The 21,424-nt window shown below is 36.8% G+C and overlaps 1 protein-coding gene across 1 annotated transcript in view; it reads right to left on the bottom strand.

The window, feature by feature from the left end:
• The window catches only part of LOC123552812 (organic cation transporter protein-like), a 50,632-nt gene extending 31,917 nt beyond the window's left edge, over positions 1-18,715 (bottom strand). Inside the window, exons 1-3 of the mRNA XM_053542134.1 lie at positions 18,510-18,715; positions 9,114-9,285; positions 8,626-8,807 (exon numbers count right to left, since the gene is read on the bottom strand). Coding sequence (XP_053398109.1) covers positions 8,626-8,807; positions 9,114-9,285; positions 18,510-18,715 — 560 coding nt within the window. The remainder of the gene's footprint in view (positions 1-8,625; positions 8,808-9,113; positions 9,286-18,509) is intronic.
• Positions 18,716-21,424: the final 2,709 nt, after the last annotated feature.

The raw sequence follows: 21,424 nt of genomic DNA, 5'->3' as shown, positions 1-21,424 counted from the left end.
AGTCTGTCGTGCAGTTGGGACAAAAGGTGATCCATGAATGGTACAAACATATTCAAACTCCAATATTCCTTTGGGGTTTCTGCGGCTATGTTATTCCTGTGTTGTTGCCTTGCAGCAACTCGAGGCTGACATTGATGTCATGCTCAGTTGCCAAGGCGACAGCCTTTTCCCAAAGTCCTCCAAAATACCCAATGTCATTGCGTCTCTCAGCCAGCAACCCATGAAGAACTTTAGCATGCTGTGCTGCTTTGACCAAATCACATTGAGGGTCTTGCATTGAATCCGTCAAAGGATTCAATGTATCTAAGGGACCACTGACGCAACACAAAGCGACAACAAAGTCAAAAGACAGGACAGCCTTTTGAAGGCTTGACGCTGTGGACATAGTTTTGGTGTCCATGCCAACTTGAAGGTCAGTAAGTGTTTCTAGAATTGACTTGAAGTGGGTATAGAAAGCAGTGATGCTTTCCGAGTGCTGAGACCACCGTGTTGGGCAGAACTTCTTTAAGGCTTCTCCGTCATCGTTATGAAAGCTATAAACTCCGAGACGTTTCGGAGAACTTGTGATAAAAAACAATACATCCCCAACAATGGTAAACATCAACTGCACAAACACTACCCTGCAAGCATGACATATTGCTAAGTTTAGACGGTGGTTGCGACAGTGAATATACTTTGCGTTTGGAAATTCTGTAGAAAATCTTGCCTGCACTCCACGGTGACAACCGGACATGTTCCCAGCACCGTCGTAACCTTGTCCAACTATAAAGTTTGGGTTCAGGTTGTGTTTGTGTATTTCATCTAGTAGCAACTGGTGTAGTGTTTCACCTGTTGTTTCTGTTGTCTGAACAAATGAAAGAAAATCCTCGTGGAGCACATGCTTCCCGGAACTCTGACGTTCAATATAATGCAGTCAAAAAGCAAACTGTTCTGCATCGCTGACATCAGCAGATTCATCTGCAAGAATAGAAAAGTACCTCGCATCTTGGCAACGGTGCACAATAGAGTCCGAAATCTGATTGCCGTATATATGTATGAATTCGTTTTGAATAGAGGGGCTTAAATACTGTGCATGTTTGGGAGAATTTGCTAGATGGTCGTGCAAATCACTGTCTACTTCAGCACAATAATTTATCAAAGCTCTGAAGTTACTTTTTTCTTCTGTTTTGCCACGAAAGGCTATGTTTTGTTTTCCCAGCAAAACTATTGTTTTAACAACAGATGTCAAGGCTTTCTTATTTTTCTCGGCTTTGTTTCTGTAAGCGTTCGAGCCAAACTCAACAACACTTTTTTCTTGATTTTGACATATTTTCATGAATTTGTCAGCTTTAGTCATTGCATTACTGTGATCAGGTGATTTTTTATGCATCCCTATAATCCTAGACACATTGCTCCAGTCTACAAGGGGCTTAGCAACGAGAGTGTTTTCAGATGAATTAAAGACAAAACAAGGTGCACAAAAAACACCATTGACTGAAGGACTATACCTTAAATACGGGTAGTTTTCAGTATCAAACACTAGGTCAGGTACACGCCTAGCTGCCCCGCTTTTGGCGTGAGTGCTTTTAGGCTTTACCCAACTCCGCGAAGGCTCAAACCTTGATATTAAAGTCGACATTTTCATGGAATCAGACATTTGGAGTCTTCTTGTAACATCAATGGTTCCAATGTCTAGAAACCGCGCACCCAGGGAGCAACCCGCTGAGTACCCATCATTCTGGCAGTGATCTGCCTGAAATTGTTTTGGGGAAGATGTGGACTCTTTGGGAGAAGATTCTGTGTTGTCATCCGAAAATGACTGAGAATTATCAGCAGGAACAGTTGATGAACTTTCACTGTCATCTGGAGTAGAATTTGGGGTTTTAAAACACTGAAAAATGGACTTTTGTCCAGGAAGAGGTCGAGGAGGTTTTCTGGAGCTCATCTCTATAAAATATATAGAGAGATCTATATAGAGCTCAAAAATGCCTTTGTAATATATATATATAGATATATAATTTGTGTTGTCAGTCTCGGCACATGTTTAACTTTGTGGAAACTCGATATATGTTTTTGTTGGTTTTTTTGCAAGAGTTGGGTTTTGCTGATTATTGAACTTAGTTAAGCCAATCTGTTGTGTCTCCACTGTATTTTAAACATATGGTTAAGAATAGAATTAAGGACCAATATATCCAATTTTGGAATGAGCAGTTAGTAACAGGTCTAGTAAATGTTGTACCTACAGAATATTTAAATCTGATTTTGAACTGGAAAACTGTCTTAAACTTTTACCAAAAAATCTGGCTCAGTCTCTTTGTCGTTTTAGATGCAGCAGTCACAAACTACCGATTGAGGAAGGTCGCTTTATTAATTTAGCTCATAACTTAAGAACTTGTCATTTGTGTAATAACCACTCTTTAGGTGATGAATTTCATTATATTTTTTAATGTTCCCATCTTAATGATCTTCGCAGAAAATATTTATCAATACATTTCAGAAGACCAAACATGTATAATTTTGAACAACTGTTTGCAACAAAGAGATAGGACAACCTTACTTAAATTAGCTATTTTTGTGCAAAAGATTATGTCTGCATTTGATTAATGGTATACCACCTTCCGGGTCTACAAACTTTACATACTTAAATGCTCAATTTTCATACCATCCCATATTAATGCAAAGAATTTTGTATTTGAGTAAGAAAGATTGTATGGACTCTGTTACTTTTGGGCCGGCTCATGGGTTTGTTGTCTGGTTGGGTCTTGACTGGTCTGTGTATCTGTGGGGTCCTGGTGGGCCTTAGTCTGTCAGTTAAAAACGTCTTTAAATTTCTGCAGTGAGTGCGGGCGTTTTCTGGGTTCTGCTGGTGCTGCGCGGATGCATGGGCTGGTCTTGATTCGCCATGGTTGTGGGGTCAATGAGTCGGTTTTCTTGTGACAGGGCTCATGCATGCTACTTTGAGTTTATGTTGGTCACATTCCTGTTATGTTAGTAAATGTTACTAATGTTTAGATAGTTTGTAATATTTGTTTGTTGAACTGTTTTGGCAATTAATTTGTACATGCATTTATTTGTAATGCTGATGCCCTTAAAGGGCTGAGATTTGAAATAAAACTTGAAACTTGAAACTTGCTACTACCAGATATCAAAGCCCTAGGACCTGTGGTTTTTGACAACAAGATTTATAAAGTTTTTTCCTTTCGGTTGCCCTGAGTTCTGTACAGAATTCTATTATCTGAACAATTTTTAAAGAAGACCTTCCAAGGAACATCCCTGTGAAGTTTCATCAAAATTGGCCTGGTGGTTTAGGAGGAGATGTTGTTTAAAGGAAAATGTTGATGGACGCCATATGATGGATGACGCCAGACGTTGGACAATCACTTTGTGCTCAGGTGAGCTTATAAATCTAAGAGAGGTCAATGTAAGGATGCTACAGGCCAGGCTTGGTGATAATCCATCTATTAGTTCATGGGAAGAAGTTGTTTAAAGTTTTTTTTTCTATTTTTAGTGCTGTCAGTCCCTAAAAACAGACAATGCAAACCAACTGAACATAACTGAGGCCCAAACAAGAATGCTACAGACCAAGCCTGGTGAAGATCTATCAAGCGTTCTGTGAGAAGTTGTTTAAAATTTTTATATCTTTAGTTCTGGAGACCTCACGGCAAAGTGGAATCATTTGATCAAACTTGAAAGAAGTTCATACAAGAATGCTATATAACAAGTTTTGGTGAAGATCAATCATTAAATGATTCATGTTTAAAGGTTTTTTCTAATATTTGAATTAATTTGACAGAGGACTATATAATGCTGCTACATATCACCTTTGGTATAGATCCATTAAGAGGTTTATGAGAAGTAGACATTAAAAGTTTCTATATTTTTAGCTCTGGGTGTCACTTGACTTCCATAGCAAAACCACTTGAACATATCTGAGAGAGGTCCATATAAGGTTGCAATAAAACAAGAACTCTATTCAAGGTTTCGCTATTTTTAAGTCTGGTGCCCGTAAAAGGTGCCAAGCAGAACCCTTTGAAAATTATTACATATACCAGTCAAAATCCATCCGATGGTTCATGAGAAGAAGCCAACTAAAGGTATAATGAACCAAGCACAACCATTTAAGCAAGTGTGAGAGAGGTCCTTGCCAGGATACTAGTGGCTGAATGTGGTGTAATTCTGACAAGCTGTTTCAGTGAAGATGTTTAAATAAAAATGTTGATGCAGGATGCCTGACCATCCATCTGTAATAATAGCTCACCTGGAAGAAAGTTCAGATGAGCTTAAAAAGGAAATAATATTATTCCAATGACACCAAGAGTTATGAAGCTCAGTTCATACCATTGTGATTATGATGGCAAAGTATCATCAACATATATGATCTGTAGTTACTGAGAAACTAACAAACTGGCAATGGCAAACAGAATTTTGTTGAAAACAAGAATGTCGCAACATAGTATGACACAAGCCCCCTGAAAATGAAAAATTACGAATAAGATCCACAGCAGGGCAATAACTCCAGAAAACAAGAGGACCATGATGGTCCTGAATCGCTCACCAGTTCCCACATGACCCAGTTTTGAGTATGACGTCGTTTTTTCTATTATTTGACATAGTGACCTAGTTTTTGAGCTCATGTGACCCAGTTTTGAACTTGACCTAGATATTATCAAGATAAAAATTCTGACCAATTTTCATGAACATTCATTGAAAAATATGGCCTCTAGAGAGATCACAAAGTTTTTCTATTATTTGACCTTTGACCTAGTTTTCGAAGGTACGTGACCCTGTTTTGAACTTGACCTAGATATCATCAAGGTGAACATTCTCACTAATTTCCATGAAGATCTCATGAAAAACATGGCCTCTAGAGAGGTCACAAGGTTTTTCTATTTTTATACCTACTGGCCCACGTAACCCAGTTTCGAAAGTGACCTAGATATCATCAAGGCGAACATTCAGACCAATTTTTATGAAGATCCATTGAAAAATATGGCCTCTAGAGAGATCACAAGATTTTTCTAATTTTAAACCTACTGACCTAGTTTTTGACCGCAGTTGACCCAGTTTCATACATGACCTAGATATCATCAAGATGAACATTCAGACCAATTTTCATACATATCCCATGAAAAGTATGGCCTCTAGAGAGGTCACAAGGTTTTTCTATTATTTGACCTACTGACCTAGTTTTTGATGGCACGTGACCCAGTTTCAAATTTGACCTAGATATCATCGAGATGAACATTCTGACCAATTTTCATGAAGATCTTGTAAAATATATGGCCTCTAGAGAGGTCACAAGGTTTTTCTATTTTTAGACCTACTGACCTAGTTTTTGACTGAATGTGACCCAGTTTCGAACTTGACCTAGATATCATCAAGGTGAACATTCTGACCAATTTTCATAAAGACCCCAGGAAAAATGTGACCTCTAGAGTGGTCACAAGCAAAAGTTTACGCACGCACGGACGCACACACGGACGGACGGACGACGGACGCTGCGCGATCACAAAAGCTCACCTTGTCACTCTGTGACAGGTGAGCTAAAAAGAAAAAAACTAGAGCTGCTTTTGAGAAAAGCGCATGTCTCCCACAACTGCCTAATCATCTAAAATAGTAAGTCAGTCTTTATATACTGTTTACTCACCACAAATATACGCTTGAAGAGTAAAAAGGCAGATTTTGGGTAATTCAAGGGCCATAATTCTGAAGAGCTTGGGGCGACTTGGCTAGTTAATGAACTTGGCTGAGGAATTATGGTCAAAAACATTTGGTTCAAGTTTGGTAAAGATCGGATGAGAACTGTTCGACTTAGAGCGCGGACAAGAGTAAACAAGAGGACCATGATGGTCCTGAATCGCTCACCTATCTCAACATGACCCAGTGTTCAACTGAATATGACATCGTTATTTCTATTATTTGACATAGTGACCTAGTTTTTGAGCACATGTGACCTAGATATCATCAAGATAAAAAATTCTGACCAATTTTCATGAAGATCCATTGAAAAACATGGCCTCTAGAGAGGTCACAAGGTTTTTCTATTATTTGACCAAAGACCTAGTTTTTGAAGGCACGTGACCCACTTTTAAACTTGACCTAGATATCATCAAGGTGAACATTCTCACCAATTTTCATGAAGATCTCGTGAAAAATATGGCCTCTAGAGAGGTCACAAGGTTTTTCTATTTTTTGACCTACTGACCTAGTTTTTGACCGCACATGACCCAGTTACGAACCTGACCTAGATATCATCAAGCTGAACATTCTCACCAATTTTCATGAAGATCCATTGAGAAATATGGCCGCTACAGAGGTCACAAGGTTTTTTCTATTTTTAGACCTACTGACCTAGTTTTTGACCCCACGTGACCCAGTTTTGAATCTGATTTAGATATCATCAAGATGAACATTCTGACCAATATTCATGAAGATCTCATGAAAAATATGGCCTTTAGAGAGGTCACAAGGTTTTTCTATTTTTAGATCTACTGACCTAGTTTTTAACCCCACGTGACCCAGTTTCGAACTTGACCTAGATATCTTCAAGGTAAACATTCTGACCAATTTTCATGAAGATCCATTGAAAAATATGGCCTCTAGAGAGGTCACAAGGTTTTCCTATTTTTAAACCTACTGACCTAGTTTTTGACCGCACATGAACCAGTTTCGAACTTGACCTAGATATCATCAAGCTGAACATTCTGACCAATATTCATGAAGATCTCATGAAAAATATGGCCTCTAGAGAGGTCACAAGGTTTTTCTATTTTAGATCTACTGACCTAGTTTTTAACCCAACGTGACCCAGTTTCAAACTTGACCTAGATATCATCAAGATGAACATTCTGACCAATTTTCATGAAGATGCATTGAGAAATATGGCCTCTAGAGAGGTCACAAGGTTTTTCTATTTTTAGACCTAATGACCTAGTTTTTGACCCTACGTGACCCAGTTTCGAACTTGACCTAGATATCATCAAGATAAACATTCTGACCAATATTCATGAAGATCTCATGAAAAATATGGCCTCTAGAGAGGTCACAAGGTTTTTCTATTTTTAGATCTACTGACCTAGTTTTTGACCCCACGTGACCCAGGTTCGAACTTGACCTAGATATCTTCAAGGTAAACATTCTGACCAATTTTCATGAAGATCCATTGAAAAATATGGCCTCTAGAGAGGTCACAAGGTTTTCCTATTTTTAAACCTACTGACCTAGTTTTTGACCGCACATGACCCAGTTTCAAACTTGACCTAGATATCATCAAGCTGAACATTCTGACCAATATTCATGAAGATCTCATGAAAAATATGGCCTCTAGAGAGGTCACAAGGTTTTTCTATTTTTAGATTTACTGACCTAGTTTTTAACCCAACGTGACCCAGTTTCGAACTTGACCTAGATATCATCAAGATAAACATTCTGACCGATTTTCATGAAGATGCATTGAGAAATATGGCCTCTAGAGAGGTCACAAGGTTTTTCTATTTTTAGACCTAATGACCTAGTTTTTGACCCTACGTGACCCAGTTTCGAACTTGACCTAGATATCATCAAGATAAACATTCTGACCAATATTCATGAAGATCTCATGAAAAATATGGCCTCTAGAGAGGTCACAAGGTTTTTCTATTTTTAGACCTACTGACCTAGTTTTTGACCCCACGTGACCCAGGTTCGAACTTGACCTAGATATCATCAAGGTGAACATTCTGACCAATTTTCATGAAGATCTTGTGAAATATATGGCCTCTAGAGAGGTCACAAGGTTTTTCTATTTTTAGACCTACTGACCTAGTTTTTGATGGCACGTGACCCAGTTTCGAACTTGACCTAGATATCATCAAGATGAACATTCTGACCAACTTTCATAAAGATCCCATGAAAAATGTGACCTCTAGAGTGGTCACAAGCAAAAGTTTACGGACGCACGGACGCACGACGGACGACGGACACCGCGCGATCACAAAAGCTCACCTTGTCACTTTGTGACAGGTGAGCTAAAAAGCCGATTTTCGGTAATTCAAGGGCCATAATTCCAAAGTGCCTGGACCAATTTAGCTAGTTATCGAACCTGACTGAGGACTTATGGTCAAACACATTTTGTTTAAGTTTAGTGAAGATCGAATTAGAAATGTACGTCTGACTAGAGTGCGGACAAGATATGTGACAGACATAGACAGACAGACACATGGACGGACACGCACAGAGACAGGAGTAAATCAATATGTCTCCCACACCACTGTGTGGTGGGAGGCATAATTCTCAGACATGAAATGTCTTGAAAATATGTTCATGCCCACTTCACATTGCTGAGGTATACCAAATTTGATTTCAGTTGGATGGCAACTACAGAAGATGAGTACACAAAATTCTGATGTAGTTATAGTATCTTAAAGTCATAAAAGGGCCACATCTATAGATAAAATAATCAGATTGACATGAAAGTCTCAACATTATGTGCATGTTCACTTCAAGTTGATGATGTATACCCAGTTTCAATTCAATTGGATTGAAACCATAATGAGGAGTTGTGTACAAAAGAAAGTGTGACAGATAGCCAGACAGACAGTTCAAGCACTATATACCTCTCTGTATGTGCAAAAAGGGGCAGAATACTGAACTATAAAACAAACCTACCAGTTAAATCTCAGGCTGTTGTTGTGGTACTGAAATATTTGACATCTGTCATACTCTCTGCCTTCTACTGTAGATCTTGGTATGGTCAAGTTGATCAAATGAAGATGCTCCTCCCCCTGTATCTTGTATGTATCATTGGCATACCCAGGAATGGCACATCTGAAAACAGGTTTACTGTGAAATCATTTATGTTCACGTAGGACGAATTTTCGCGTATTTCGCGCTAGGACCGATGCGCGAATTAAAGACCGCGCTATTATTATTTTTTAATTTAATTTTTTCATTTATAAAATTGAAACGCGCGAATTAAAGCCTGCGCGAAACAGTCCTTTTTCACATTTACGCGAAATTTCATGCCAGCGAATTTAAATGATTTCACAGTATCTTATGTTTATTCAAAACCTTATTACCTTGAACATTCCAGGAATTCAGGAATGGTCATCTGGAAACAACTTAATCTGGAAACAAGGTTAACTGATGTTTATTACCTTAGACATTGCTTTACCTAGGAATTTTTTCTTGTCTGGAATGGTACTTCTAAAACTATTTAATCTTATGTTTTTTATCATAAACACAGTCATATCCAAGAATAACATATCTGAAAACAACTTAATCTTACCTTTATTACCATAAACATTTTTATGTCCATGAAGGGCATATCTGAAAACAACTCAATATTGTTTATCAATTACCTTTGACATTGCCATATTTATCATTAACTGTGACCTATGATTTTATCACACCCAGGAATGTTGCATCTGGAAACAACTTCAAATAGATCAGCATGTTTGATAAGCTTAATAAAATAATGGCATTCATCCTGATTATAATGGGGTGGGGCCAATATTGACCTTGGGATCATAATTTGAACAAGCCAATTCAATGAATTAGTATCCCTTGCCGCAACGGTTTGTTGTGAGGAATGGCAAAAAAATATATCTGGCAAAAAGTTAAGGATGTTAATAAGAAGCAAATAATTTCATTAGTCAAAATCAATTTAATAGAAAACAAATGTTTAATTAAAGAGTACATAATAAATGTATGATACTTTGATCCTGACTAAAGAATTTATTTTGAATGGGATATGCTTACTGTAATAAGCTTAGCTTTTAAAATTAAATGCAGTTAATTGAAACGTGAGCTTTAAGTTTAACTGGAATGAAATATTGTCTTTGAGTGGTTTGGCACCAGTGTTGCATGCTGTTTAACATGTACATTTGAACTTAAAAGAACAGATGTCTTTAAGAGAACACAATCAAGTAAGATATCTTGAACATAGCTGAGGGCAAGGTTTGTGCAGTCACAACTTACCATGTTGAAGGTTTGAACATTAAAAAAAAAAAAAAAAAAAAAAGAATGGAAATATATTTATGTATATATATAAATATAAGTGTATATTTATTTTTTAGGGGGGGGGGGGGGGGGGGGGGGGGGAACAGGTGAGGAAACAAAATTTCACATGTTGATTATAAATATTGATGGAAAATTAAAAATGAAAAAAAAAATGTGAATTTAATTTTTTTTTTTTGGGGGGGGAGGGGGGAGTGAGGGGGGTTGGAAGGGGGAGGGGTGTGACTAAGGCAAGTGGGTGACCAGGTGTGGGTGTACAACTTCACATGTTTATAATAAATGTTCATGGAAAAGAATGAAAGAAATTTAATGAAATTCTGCCAAATGGTAAGTTTGTTATGTACAAATATGTGGATTTTTTGACAATTAAAGGGCAATAATTCTGAAGTTACAAAAGAAATCCGTACGAAATTGTGTGTGCACAACCACATTATAGTGCTCTAAATTCTGTTTAAGTTTCATAGTTCAAGGTCAAATATATCAGAAGTTATGACGCAGAAATTGCCATATCTATAGTACCCTATATAGTTAACACTAGAAACTTCTAAGGGCCATAACTCTGGTGTTACTTGGTAATCTGACACTTGATGGGCCCCATAACCTCACAGTGGTGAACAAGTATATGAAGTTTGTTTGAAAAAAATCTAAAGTAAGGAATGATTTTTTAATTTTTTTTGGTGGGGGGGGGGGGGGGGGCGGGGGGAGGAGGGGGTGTGATCAAGGTAAGGGGGTGACCAGGTGTTGGTACACAACTTCACATGTTTACAATAAATGTTCATGGAAAAGAATGAAAGAAATTTAATGAAATTCTACCAAATGGTAAGTTTGTTATGTACAAATATGTGGATTTTTATACAATTAAAGGGCAATAACTCTTAATCTCTTAATTTACAAAATAAATCCGAATGAAACTATGTGTACATAACCATATTATGGTGATCTAAATTCTGTTTAAGTTTCATAGTTCTAGGTCAAATATATCAAAATTAATGATGCAGAAATTGCCATATTTATAGTACCCTATATAGTTAACACTAGAAACTTCTAAGGGCCATAACTCTGGTGTTACTAGGGCAATCTGACTGAAACTTGATGGGCCAGAAAAACATAGTGGTGAACATGTATATGAAGTTTTATATAAATATTCCCAACCATTTCTTAGATATGGCTCCGGACTGACGGACGTTCCTACATATGGATACTTATGTGGCTACTCTTTTGTTCTCTCTATTGTTCTTTTAGCCACATAAGAAAACAAGAGCTGTCTCCATAGGATGACACATGCCCCAGATGGCACTTTGAATGAATAGTTATGGCCGATGTTAGAGTTTAGGACCTTTGACCTACGGAGCTGGTCTTGCGCGCGACACGTCGTCTTACTGTGTCACACATTCATGCATAGTTATTTGAAAATCCATGCATGAATGACAAAGATATGGACCGGACATGCCCATCAATGCACTATCATGAAAAATGACCTTTAACGTCTAAGTGTGACCTTGACCTTTGAGATACAGACCTGGGTCTTGCGTGTGACACATCGTCTTACTGTGGTACACATTCATGCCAAGTTATTTGAAAATCCATCCATTGATGACAAAGATATGGGCCGGACACGCCCATCAATGCACTATTCCTTAACGTCTAAGTGTGACCTTGACCTTTGAGCTACGGACCTGGATCTTGCGCGCGACACGTCGTCTTACTGTGGTACACATTTATGCCAAGTTATTTGAAAATCCATCCGTCGATGACAAAGATATGGACCGGACACGCCCATCAATGAACTATCCTTTAACGTCTAAGTGTGACCTTGACCTTTAATCTACGGACCTGGGTCTTGCGCGCGACACGTCGTCTTACTGTGGTACACATTCATGCCAAGTTATTTGAAAATCCAAATATCGATGACAAAGATATGGACCGGACACGCCCATCAATGCACTATCCTTTAATGTCTAAGTGAGACCTTGACCTTTGAGCTACGGACCTGGGTCTTGCGCGCGACACGTCGTCTTACTGTGGTACACATTCATGCCAAGTTATTTGAAAATCCATCCATTGATGACAAAGATATGGACCCGACACAAAAATTGCGGACAGACAGACGGTTCAAAAACTATATGCCTCCCATTGGGGGCATAAAAATAACCACATAAAAGCCTTACGGAATGAATGACATCAAAGAAAAAGTACAGTTACCTATTGTTCCTATAGCCACCTAAGTATGCAAATGTGAGCTCGGATGGACGGACGAACGGACAATGCCAAAACTATATCCCTCCGACTTTCGTCAGGGGATAACATTATACAATTATCGACTTATTCATAGGTTGATATCAGGATTTATCAACCCTCAAAAAGTTATATTCTGCTCGGTGAATATAACTTTTTGAGGGTTTTTTGAGGGTTGATAAATCCTGATATCAGCCTATGAAAAAGTCAATAATTGTTTTATTACATGAATAAATGTATAGTCAGTCTTGTTATTATAATTGTATCTTTAATAAAGAAATAAGGAATAAATTTAGACCAGATCAGGTTGATATTGGTTTTCCAAGCACCTACTTCGATCTATTTTTATTTTCATACTATTTATAACCCAAGATAAGTTGATATGATATGTACTCATTACTTTTCGAACCGTTTTCAGCCGATCAGAGAAGCAATAGAATACAGTCATGTAATAATAATTGTGTATGTGCATTAGACAATGCCACATGCCAAATATCTAAGCTCTAGGCCTTCAGGTTTCAGAGAAGAAGATTTTTGAAATTTACAATATTTGCATATAGGGAAAATAATTTATTTATTTATTTATTTGGGTTTTACGGCGCACCAACACAGTATACGTTATATGGTGCCAAACAGGACTACAAATTTTGGTTTCACATCTCATTTACATCGAAATAAAAACATGAGGTATGGAATCAAAATTTGTATACCTGCTGGAATCACAGAGTTACAGCAAAAGCAAGTGTTAAGACCCTATTAGTCGCCTCTTACGATCATGCAAGGGTAAGGCAGTGGTTCCAATTCTTTTCATACATAGATCATCCCAAAACCACATGGGAGCCCCGCCCCCCTGGCAGCCATATTTTTTTACCGAAATGTAATGACTTAAGTGCTTTTGGTAGAGGGTCACCTAAAGATCATTTTTATTTAATATATTTGAAATCCAGCTGAAAGTTTCTGAGAAGCAGATTTTTAAAGATTTTCATTTCGGTTGCCATGGCAACCCAAGTTCTGCATGGATTTCAATTCTTTGGGCAATTCTGAAAGAGGGCCACCTAAAGGACCACTAGACAATCCCACATGTAAAATATCTAAGCTCTGTGTCAATCTCTATTAGTTTGTGAGTCCTAGTCTCAAGCATTGCCAAGTTATAAGGGCTTTTTGCTCTATGAAAAACAAGTGACCCTTGGGGTGGGGCCTCTTTTCACCCCAGGGGCATAATCTGAACAGTCTTGTTAGAGACCAATAGGCAATGCAACATACCAAATACCAAAGGCCTTGGCCTTGAACTTTCAGACAAGAAGATTATTAATGTTTTTTACTGTATAAGTCTATCTAAAAATTGGGACCCCCAGGGCAGGGCCTCTTTTCACCCCAGGGGCATAATTTGAACAATTTTGGTAGAGGACCACTAGGCAATGCAACATACCAAATATCAAAAGCCTGGCCTTGCAGTTTCAGGCAAGAAGATTTTTGTTTTCCTATATGTAACACGTGGGACCTCTTTTCACCCAAGGGGTATAATTTAAATAATCTTGGTAGAGGATCACTAGGCAATGCAACATATCAAATATCAAAAGCCTAGGCCTTGCGGTTTCAGACAAGAAGATTTTTAAAAAAAAAATTCTATATAAGTCTATGTAAAACTTTGGACCCCCTGAGTGGGGCCTCTTTTCACCCCAGGGTAATACTTTGAATAATCTTGGTAGAGGACCACAAGGCAATGCTACATAACAAATATCAAAGGCCTAGGTCTTGTAGTTTTAGAAAAGAAGATTTTTAAAGTTTTTTCCCTAAATTTCTATGTCAAACTTGGGACTCCCGGGGTGGGGCCTCTTTTCACCCCAGGGGCATAATTTAAATAATCTTCATAGAGGACCATTAGATGATGTCACATGCCAAATATCGAGACTCTACGCCTTGTGGTTTTGGACAAGGAGGTTTTTAAGTTTTTCCTTTTGGTTGGCATGGCAACCAGAGTTCTGTGTGGAATTCAATTCTTTGAACAATTTTGAAAGAGGACCACCCAGGAATCATTTCTGTGAACTTTGGTGAAAATCTGCCCAGCGGTTTTGAAGAAGAAGATTTTTTTAGAAAATGTTGACGGACGCACGACAGACAACGCACGACAGACATTGAGTGGTCACAAAAGCTCACCATGAGCCTTTGGCTCAGGTGAGCTAACAAAAACAAAAATAATGACTTCATGCAGAAAACAGATATGTCAAATTGTGACCTTGACCTTAACCCAAGAGATCTGGGTCATTGACACGACACACCCTAGGGATTAGATGAACATTGGTGCAAACTTATTTCAAAATCCCTCAATGTGCCAAAAAGATATGGACCAGACATGAAACAAGAGCTGTCCGTAAGACAGCACGCTCGACTTCCCTCAGTGTCTGACTCTGAATTAGAGCTTTGCCAGTAAAAGGGGCATAAATCTGTCAAAATCCTAATCAGAGTTAAGGGGATTGTTTCTTATAGTGTAGCCTTTGATAGTAAATAATATTTTAAGTTTCAAGTCAATAGCTTTGATAGTAACAGGGATATTGGACATTATATAAAACTTTAACAAAAAAAATCTAAGTTAAAAAGGGGCATAAGTCTGTCAAAATTCAAATCAGAATTATGGACATTGTTTCTCCTGGTGTAGACTTTGATAGTTGATAATTATTTTAAGTTTCAAGTCAAAAGCTTTGATAGTAACAGAGTTATTTGACTTTATAAAAAACTTTAACCAAAACATTCTAAGTTAAAAAGGGGCATAAATCTGTTAAAATTCAAACCAGAGTTATGGGGATTGTTTCTCCTGGTGTAGACTGTGATAGTAAATAAATATTGCAAGTTTCAAGTCAAAAGCTTTGATAGTAACAGAGATATTTGATTTTATCAAAAACTTAACCAAAACAAGAGGGTCATTGACCCTAAAGCGCTCACCTGTGTACAAGGCTTCAAGTGTGTTTGTATAAGTCACAGTTAGGTTTCTTCTATGTTAGCCTATATTATACACATGTCACACACACTTTTGAACCTAGGGTAATAATTTGAACAATTATGGTAGACATTACAAATCTTATATCACACGCCAATTATCAAGGCTCTAGCTATTATTGATTCAGAGAAGAAAAGTGACCACGCCCCCTAGTAGCCATTTTTTTGACGAATCTGAATAATTTGAACAATCTTGGTAGAGGGTCACACAAAAACCATTTGTGTAAATTATTTTAAAATCGGGCTTGCAGTTTTAAACAAGAAGAATTTTAAAGTTTTTCACTATATACATATAGGGAAAAGTGACCATGCCCTCTGGCGGCCATGTTTTTTGACGAATCAAAATAATTTAAACAATCTTGGTCGAGGGTCACACAAGAACCATTGTGTAAAATCATTCTGAAATCGGGCTAGTAGTTTCACACAAGAAGATTTTTAAAATTTCCACTATACATATAGGGAAAAGTGACCACGCCCTCTGGCGGCCATGTTTTTTGACGAATCAAAGTAATTTGAACAATCTTGGTAGAGGGTCACACAAGGACCATTTGTGTAAAATTATTTTAAAATCGGGCTAGCAGTTTCACACAAGAAGATTTTTAAAGTTTCCACTATATATACATATAGGGAAAAGTGACCACGCCCTCTGGCGGCCATGTTTTTAGACAAATCAAAATAATTTGAACAATCTTGGTAGAGGGTCACACAAGGACTATTTGTGTAAAATGATTCTAAAATCAGGCAAGCAGTTTCACATAAGAAGATTTTTAAAGTTTCCACTATATACATATAGGGAAAAGTGACCACGCCCTCTGGCGGCCATGCTTTTTGACGAATCAAAATAATTTGAACAAATTTGGTAGAGGGTCACACAAGGACCATTTGTGTAAAATGATTCTAAAATTGGGCCAACAGTTTCACACAAGAAAAGCTTCCACTATATACATATAGGGAAAAGTGACCACGCCCTCCAGCGGCCATGGTTTTTGACGAATCGGTATAATTTGAAAACTCTTGGTAGAGGGTGACATAAGGACCATTTGTGTGAAATTATTTCAAAATTGGACCATTGGTTTAGGAGGAGATGTCGTTTGAAGTTTTTTCTATTTTTAGCTCTGGCAGCCCCTATGTACAACCAAGCGGAACCGTTTGAACACCTTTGGTAGAGGACCATCCAAGGAACAGCCATGCCAAGTTTCATCAAAATCCATTCAGTGGTTATGGAGGAGATGTCGTTTAAACACAAATGTTGACAACGGACGGATGGTGTGATGACAATAGCTCACTATGAGCAGTTTGTGCTCAGGTGAGCTAAAAATTCTAAGTTAAAAAGGGGGATAAATCTGTCAAAATTCAAATCAGAGTTATGGGGATTGTTTCTCTTGGTGTAGACTGTGATAGTAAATAAATTTTAAGTTTCAAGTCAAAAGCTTTGATAGTAACACAGATATTTGACTTTATCAAAAACTTCAACTAACGGCGACGCTGATGCCTGGGCAAGTGCAATAGCTCTACATTTTCTTCAAAAAGTCGAGCTAAAAAAATCACAAAACCGATATGTCAAATTGTGACCTTGACCCAAGAGATCTGGGTCATTGACAAGACACACCCTTGGGATTAGATGAACATTTGTGCAAACATATTTCAAAATCCCTCCATGTGCCAAAAAGATATGGACCGGACATGAAAAAAATCACACAATCATCATTTTCTGACCTTGACCTTGACCTGAGAGACCCTGAGAGACCCGAGTCATAAGCACGACACACCTTCTCAATATGGTTAACATTTGTGTCAAATTATTTTCAAATCCCCCTATGAATGTTGAAGTTACAGCCCGGACAAGAATTTACATGGACGCATACACACGGACACACAGTGCAATTTTAATATCCCCACCTTTGGAGGCATAAGTTTGCCAAAGGGCAAAACAAGGGACATTGCTGTTAAATTATTATTGCAGTTTCTGACAAGAAGATTCCCACTATATTAAAAGCTGCACGACGGACGTACGGTGTGATATCACAACAGTTTACCCAAAAATCAAGCATAAGACCCTATCTTATTTATTTGTTGAATTTTCTTGCCATGTCCAGTCCTTTTAAAAAATCGAGGTTCAGTCAAGTTAAGTCCAGGTTTTGGAAAAAAAAATTCGAACATCACCAAATCATAGAAAGAAAGAGTTGTTATACATGAAAATTAAACAGCATATAAAACATATATATAAGTCTACAAATGCATCATCAATTTGCTCACATATGTATTGAATTCTGGAAAGGGACTGCATGAAGGGGTCATACTTCTGGACAGTTCAACGCCTCTAAACATTCACCATTTTTAAAGAACTGTTACATGTCTTTGTTTTGATGCAATTGCAATAATGTCCCAGTGCTTAAACTTCACATAACTAGGTTAAACATCAATTTGAACAATTGTTTACTTCTATTTCTTTACAAATGGCATTCTTTTATAAAGGGGGACAACTTTTAAGAATATTTTAAGTATCCAATGGTACATGACAGCAAGGTAAAACTATTAGACAGGTAGATTGTTGGTAAAAATGTTGTTCCTTTGCCAAACATTTCTGTGATTTGGTGATACTGCTAAACCTTAGTAGATTTTTTTTTTGTTTAGAATGTGTAGGACTAGTCCTTAGACCTTAGACATCATCATATCCAGGATGTGTAGGACTAGCCCCTAAACCTTAGATATTATCATATCCAGGATGTGTATGACTAGTCCCTAAACCTTAGATATTATCATATCCAGGATGTGTATGACTAGTCCCTAAACCTACGATATTATAATATCCAGGATGTGTAGGACTAGTCCCTAAACCTTAGAGATTATCATATCCAGGATGTGTAGGATTAGTCCCTAAACCTTAGATATTATCATATCCAGGATGTGTAGGACTAGTCCCTAAACCTTAGACATTATCATATCCAGGATGTGTAGGACTAGTCCCTAAACCTTAGACATTATCATATCCAGGATGTGTAGGACTAGTCCCTAAACCTTAGACATTATCATATCCAGGATGTGTAGGACTAATCCCTAAACCTTAGACATTATCATATCCAGGATGTGTAGGACTAGTCCCTAAACCTTAGACATTATCATACCCAGGAATTAACTTAGTTTTCTTTACGGATTTTCATATATTCATAATGATCTCACTCAAGGTTATGAACTGAAATCTTACAATGCTACCTTACTGTTGGTCAATCCCCCCTAGGGATTTGTTTCCACACTAGGACTGGTATAAAGCAAGTAATATTCTGATAAAGTAAAATCAAACTTACCGATGTTCTGGAACTCCAAGAATAAATACTGGATTCAACATAAAGAATCCTGTCAGTAAATATGGATAACAAGTTAAGACAAATATCCATTTTTGGTACAAACCAAATCCTCCAATTTTCTCCAAGACATCATCCAGCTTTCTACAACCTGGAGTTTCACTGGCATCTTTGCTGTCAATAAACAATTTCTGGCATTCCTTGTTCATAGTTTTATTCCAACTTCACTTCGTATTTTTCAGAATACTAATGTCATTCAGAGTATATTATTGAATTAAAAGGATCCTTTCATGTAGCGTGCTTATTTTTCATTTACTTTTATGAATCATTAATGATTAAAGAGAACCATCAAACATTTGTTTCTATATATTTAATGTTAATGTTTAAAAAAACAATTTATCAACAACAAAAATTTCATTTTAATATTGACAAATGACCCAAAATGTATTTGCGTTAATTTATAAATCATCAAAATAATTTCTTCCAACATGTGCTCTTTTACATCTTCCCGATTCTTAAATTCAGGCGTCAAAATGGGCAAAAATTAAAATAACTAGCTAGTATTATTTGCTTAACACTGTCTTCATACTTATGAACAATAAATTCTTAGACATTTTAATTTTAGCATAATGACTGACAATTAACTTTACTGAAATTAATATGATAATTCCTACAAGTGTATTTGTTATTTTTGATACAAGTCATCATGTACTAAGTGAGACTGACCCAGCTACAGATTTATCCAAGATTTTAAACTGACAAACATTCAGACAAAGACTCATGAAGATCAGGTAATGTTAACAAGGTCTTTGTTGGATTTGACCTAATGACTTAGTTTTTATTTCTCATGTAGGAGACAAAGATCTTACGACCATGTCAACATGTCATTATTTGTGCTTATTGGTTATTTTAGTTAATGAAATATTTTCCAATACAATTATTGCATAAAATTATGAAACTGTCCAAATATCCTGGCGGAGATTAACGAGTGCCAAAAGACTAGGAATAAAAAGTCATCAATATATAGAGATGGTACCTAAAAAATTCAAATTCATCTTTACAGATTTTTTTCAGAGTGAAATGATAGCTTAGTGCACCAATTTACTAAATATAATATTTATGTTTTCACTCTCCATATAAAAATAATAATATTTGATATTTAAACAAGAGCTGTCGGATGACAGCGCGCTCGACTATTCGAAGAATTGATTGAAGAATGGGGTCAAAATATTTCCATAGATTTTCAGACTAAACAAAAAAATGGATTAAACAAAAAATGTTCCTGTATTTGCGGATTTCGATTAGTCTTGCACTAAATGGCAATGTGTGACCATGATGGCAAATATGTTAAGTTATATGTTAGGCAAAACATGGACTTATATGAAAAATTTAACTAATTTCTAATTTCTAAGTCCAAAATGGGCCATAATTCAGTCAAAATAGTTGACAGAGTTATGTACTCTTGCCTACAGATGGAAATCATGTTGATAAACTAGTGTTAAAAGTTTCAAAGCCACAGTTCAAACAGTTTTGACAAAACGCTGACTTGTAAGAAAAACTGAACAAATTTCAAAGTCCAAAAAGGGCCATAATTCAGTCAAAATAATTGTCAGAGTTATGTTCTCTTGCCTACAGATGGAAATCATAATGATAAACAAGTGTTTAAAGTTTAAAAGCCATATGTCAAATAGTCTTGACAAAACATGGACATTTACAAAACAGAACCAATTTCCAAGTTCAAAAAGGGCCATAATTCAGCCAAAAAAGATGAGAGAGTTACGTACTCTTGCCTATTGATAGAGACTATTATACTGAACAAGATATAAAAGTTTCAAAGCCATATGTCAAACACTTTACACAAAATATAAACTGGTACGAAAAACTTAACCAAGATTTCTAAGTCAAAAGGGGCCATAATTCAGTCAAAATGCTTGATGGAGTTATGTACTCTTGCCTACAACTGGACATTGTGATGGTTAACAAGTGTTGAAAGTTTCAAAGCTTTATCTCAAAAGACTTTGTCAAAATGTGGACTGGTACGAAAAACTTAACCAAGATTTCTAAGTCAAAAGGGGCCATAATTCAGTCAAAATGCTTGACAGAGTTATGTACTCTTGCCTATAACTGGACATGGTGATGGTAAACAAGTGTTGAAAGTTTCAAAGCTTTATCTCAAAAGACTTTGTCAAAATGTGGACTGGTACGAAAAACTTAACCAAGGTGTGACGCCGACGCCGACGCCGTGGTGAGTAGGATAGCTCTACTTATTCTTCGAATAGTCGAGCTAAAAATGACTTTCTCAAAATGTACCTGAAGCAAAATGGACAACTCTTGTATTAACCGTTTTTCAATGATTTTTTTTGGATTTCCCAAACTATCAAAAGTCTCCACAGCTAAATAAATTCAATAGAGTATAGTGTAAGTTTAGTCTACTTTCAACACTTTGAAAGAACCTATACTGAACTTCCTTTTGTCTTTTAATAAAGTTAGAATCCAAGACTAGCCATGAGTCTAAGACTCATGAAAAAAATCTGAGTGAAAGAGAATGACATGCTCTTTATTATAAGCTTACCAAAACCATACCAAAAATTTACCTGAAAGAAGTTATTAAAGATTTTATAATGTAAAATTTAATGATCCCCTACACCATTTTACCATCAATATTTTGCACTCATGAATGCACTCAATACAGGTGATAATTGTTGATATAATTGTAAATGAGAGGCCCCAACAAAAATTGTTTTTCAAGTTGTGTTAACAATTTGAGTTTTAAAAATAATGTTGATATCTGAAGTTACATATAAATAAAACACCTTATAGTTTGTTTAAGGTAGTTGACCTGTAACGAAAATCATCAAATAAAGTTATCTCCATAATTATGCTTTTTCAGCATTTATTCATTTTTCACAGAAAGCAAT

The sequence above is a fragment of the Mercenaria mercenaria genome, chromosome 4, assembly GCF_021730395.1.
Source record: "Mercenaria mercenaria strain notata chromosome 4, MADL_Memer_1, whole genome shotgun sequence".
Lineage (NCBI taxonomy): Eukaryota > Metazoa > Mollusca > Bivalvia > Venerida > Veneridae > Mercenaria > Mercenaria mercenaria.
The sequence above is the reverse complement of the archived record's forward strand: the minus strand, read 5'-3'. Positions and strand labels throughout refer to the sequence as shown.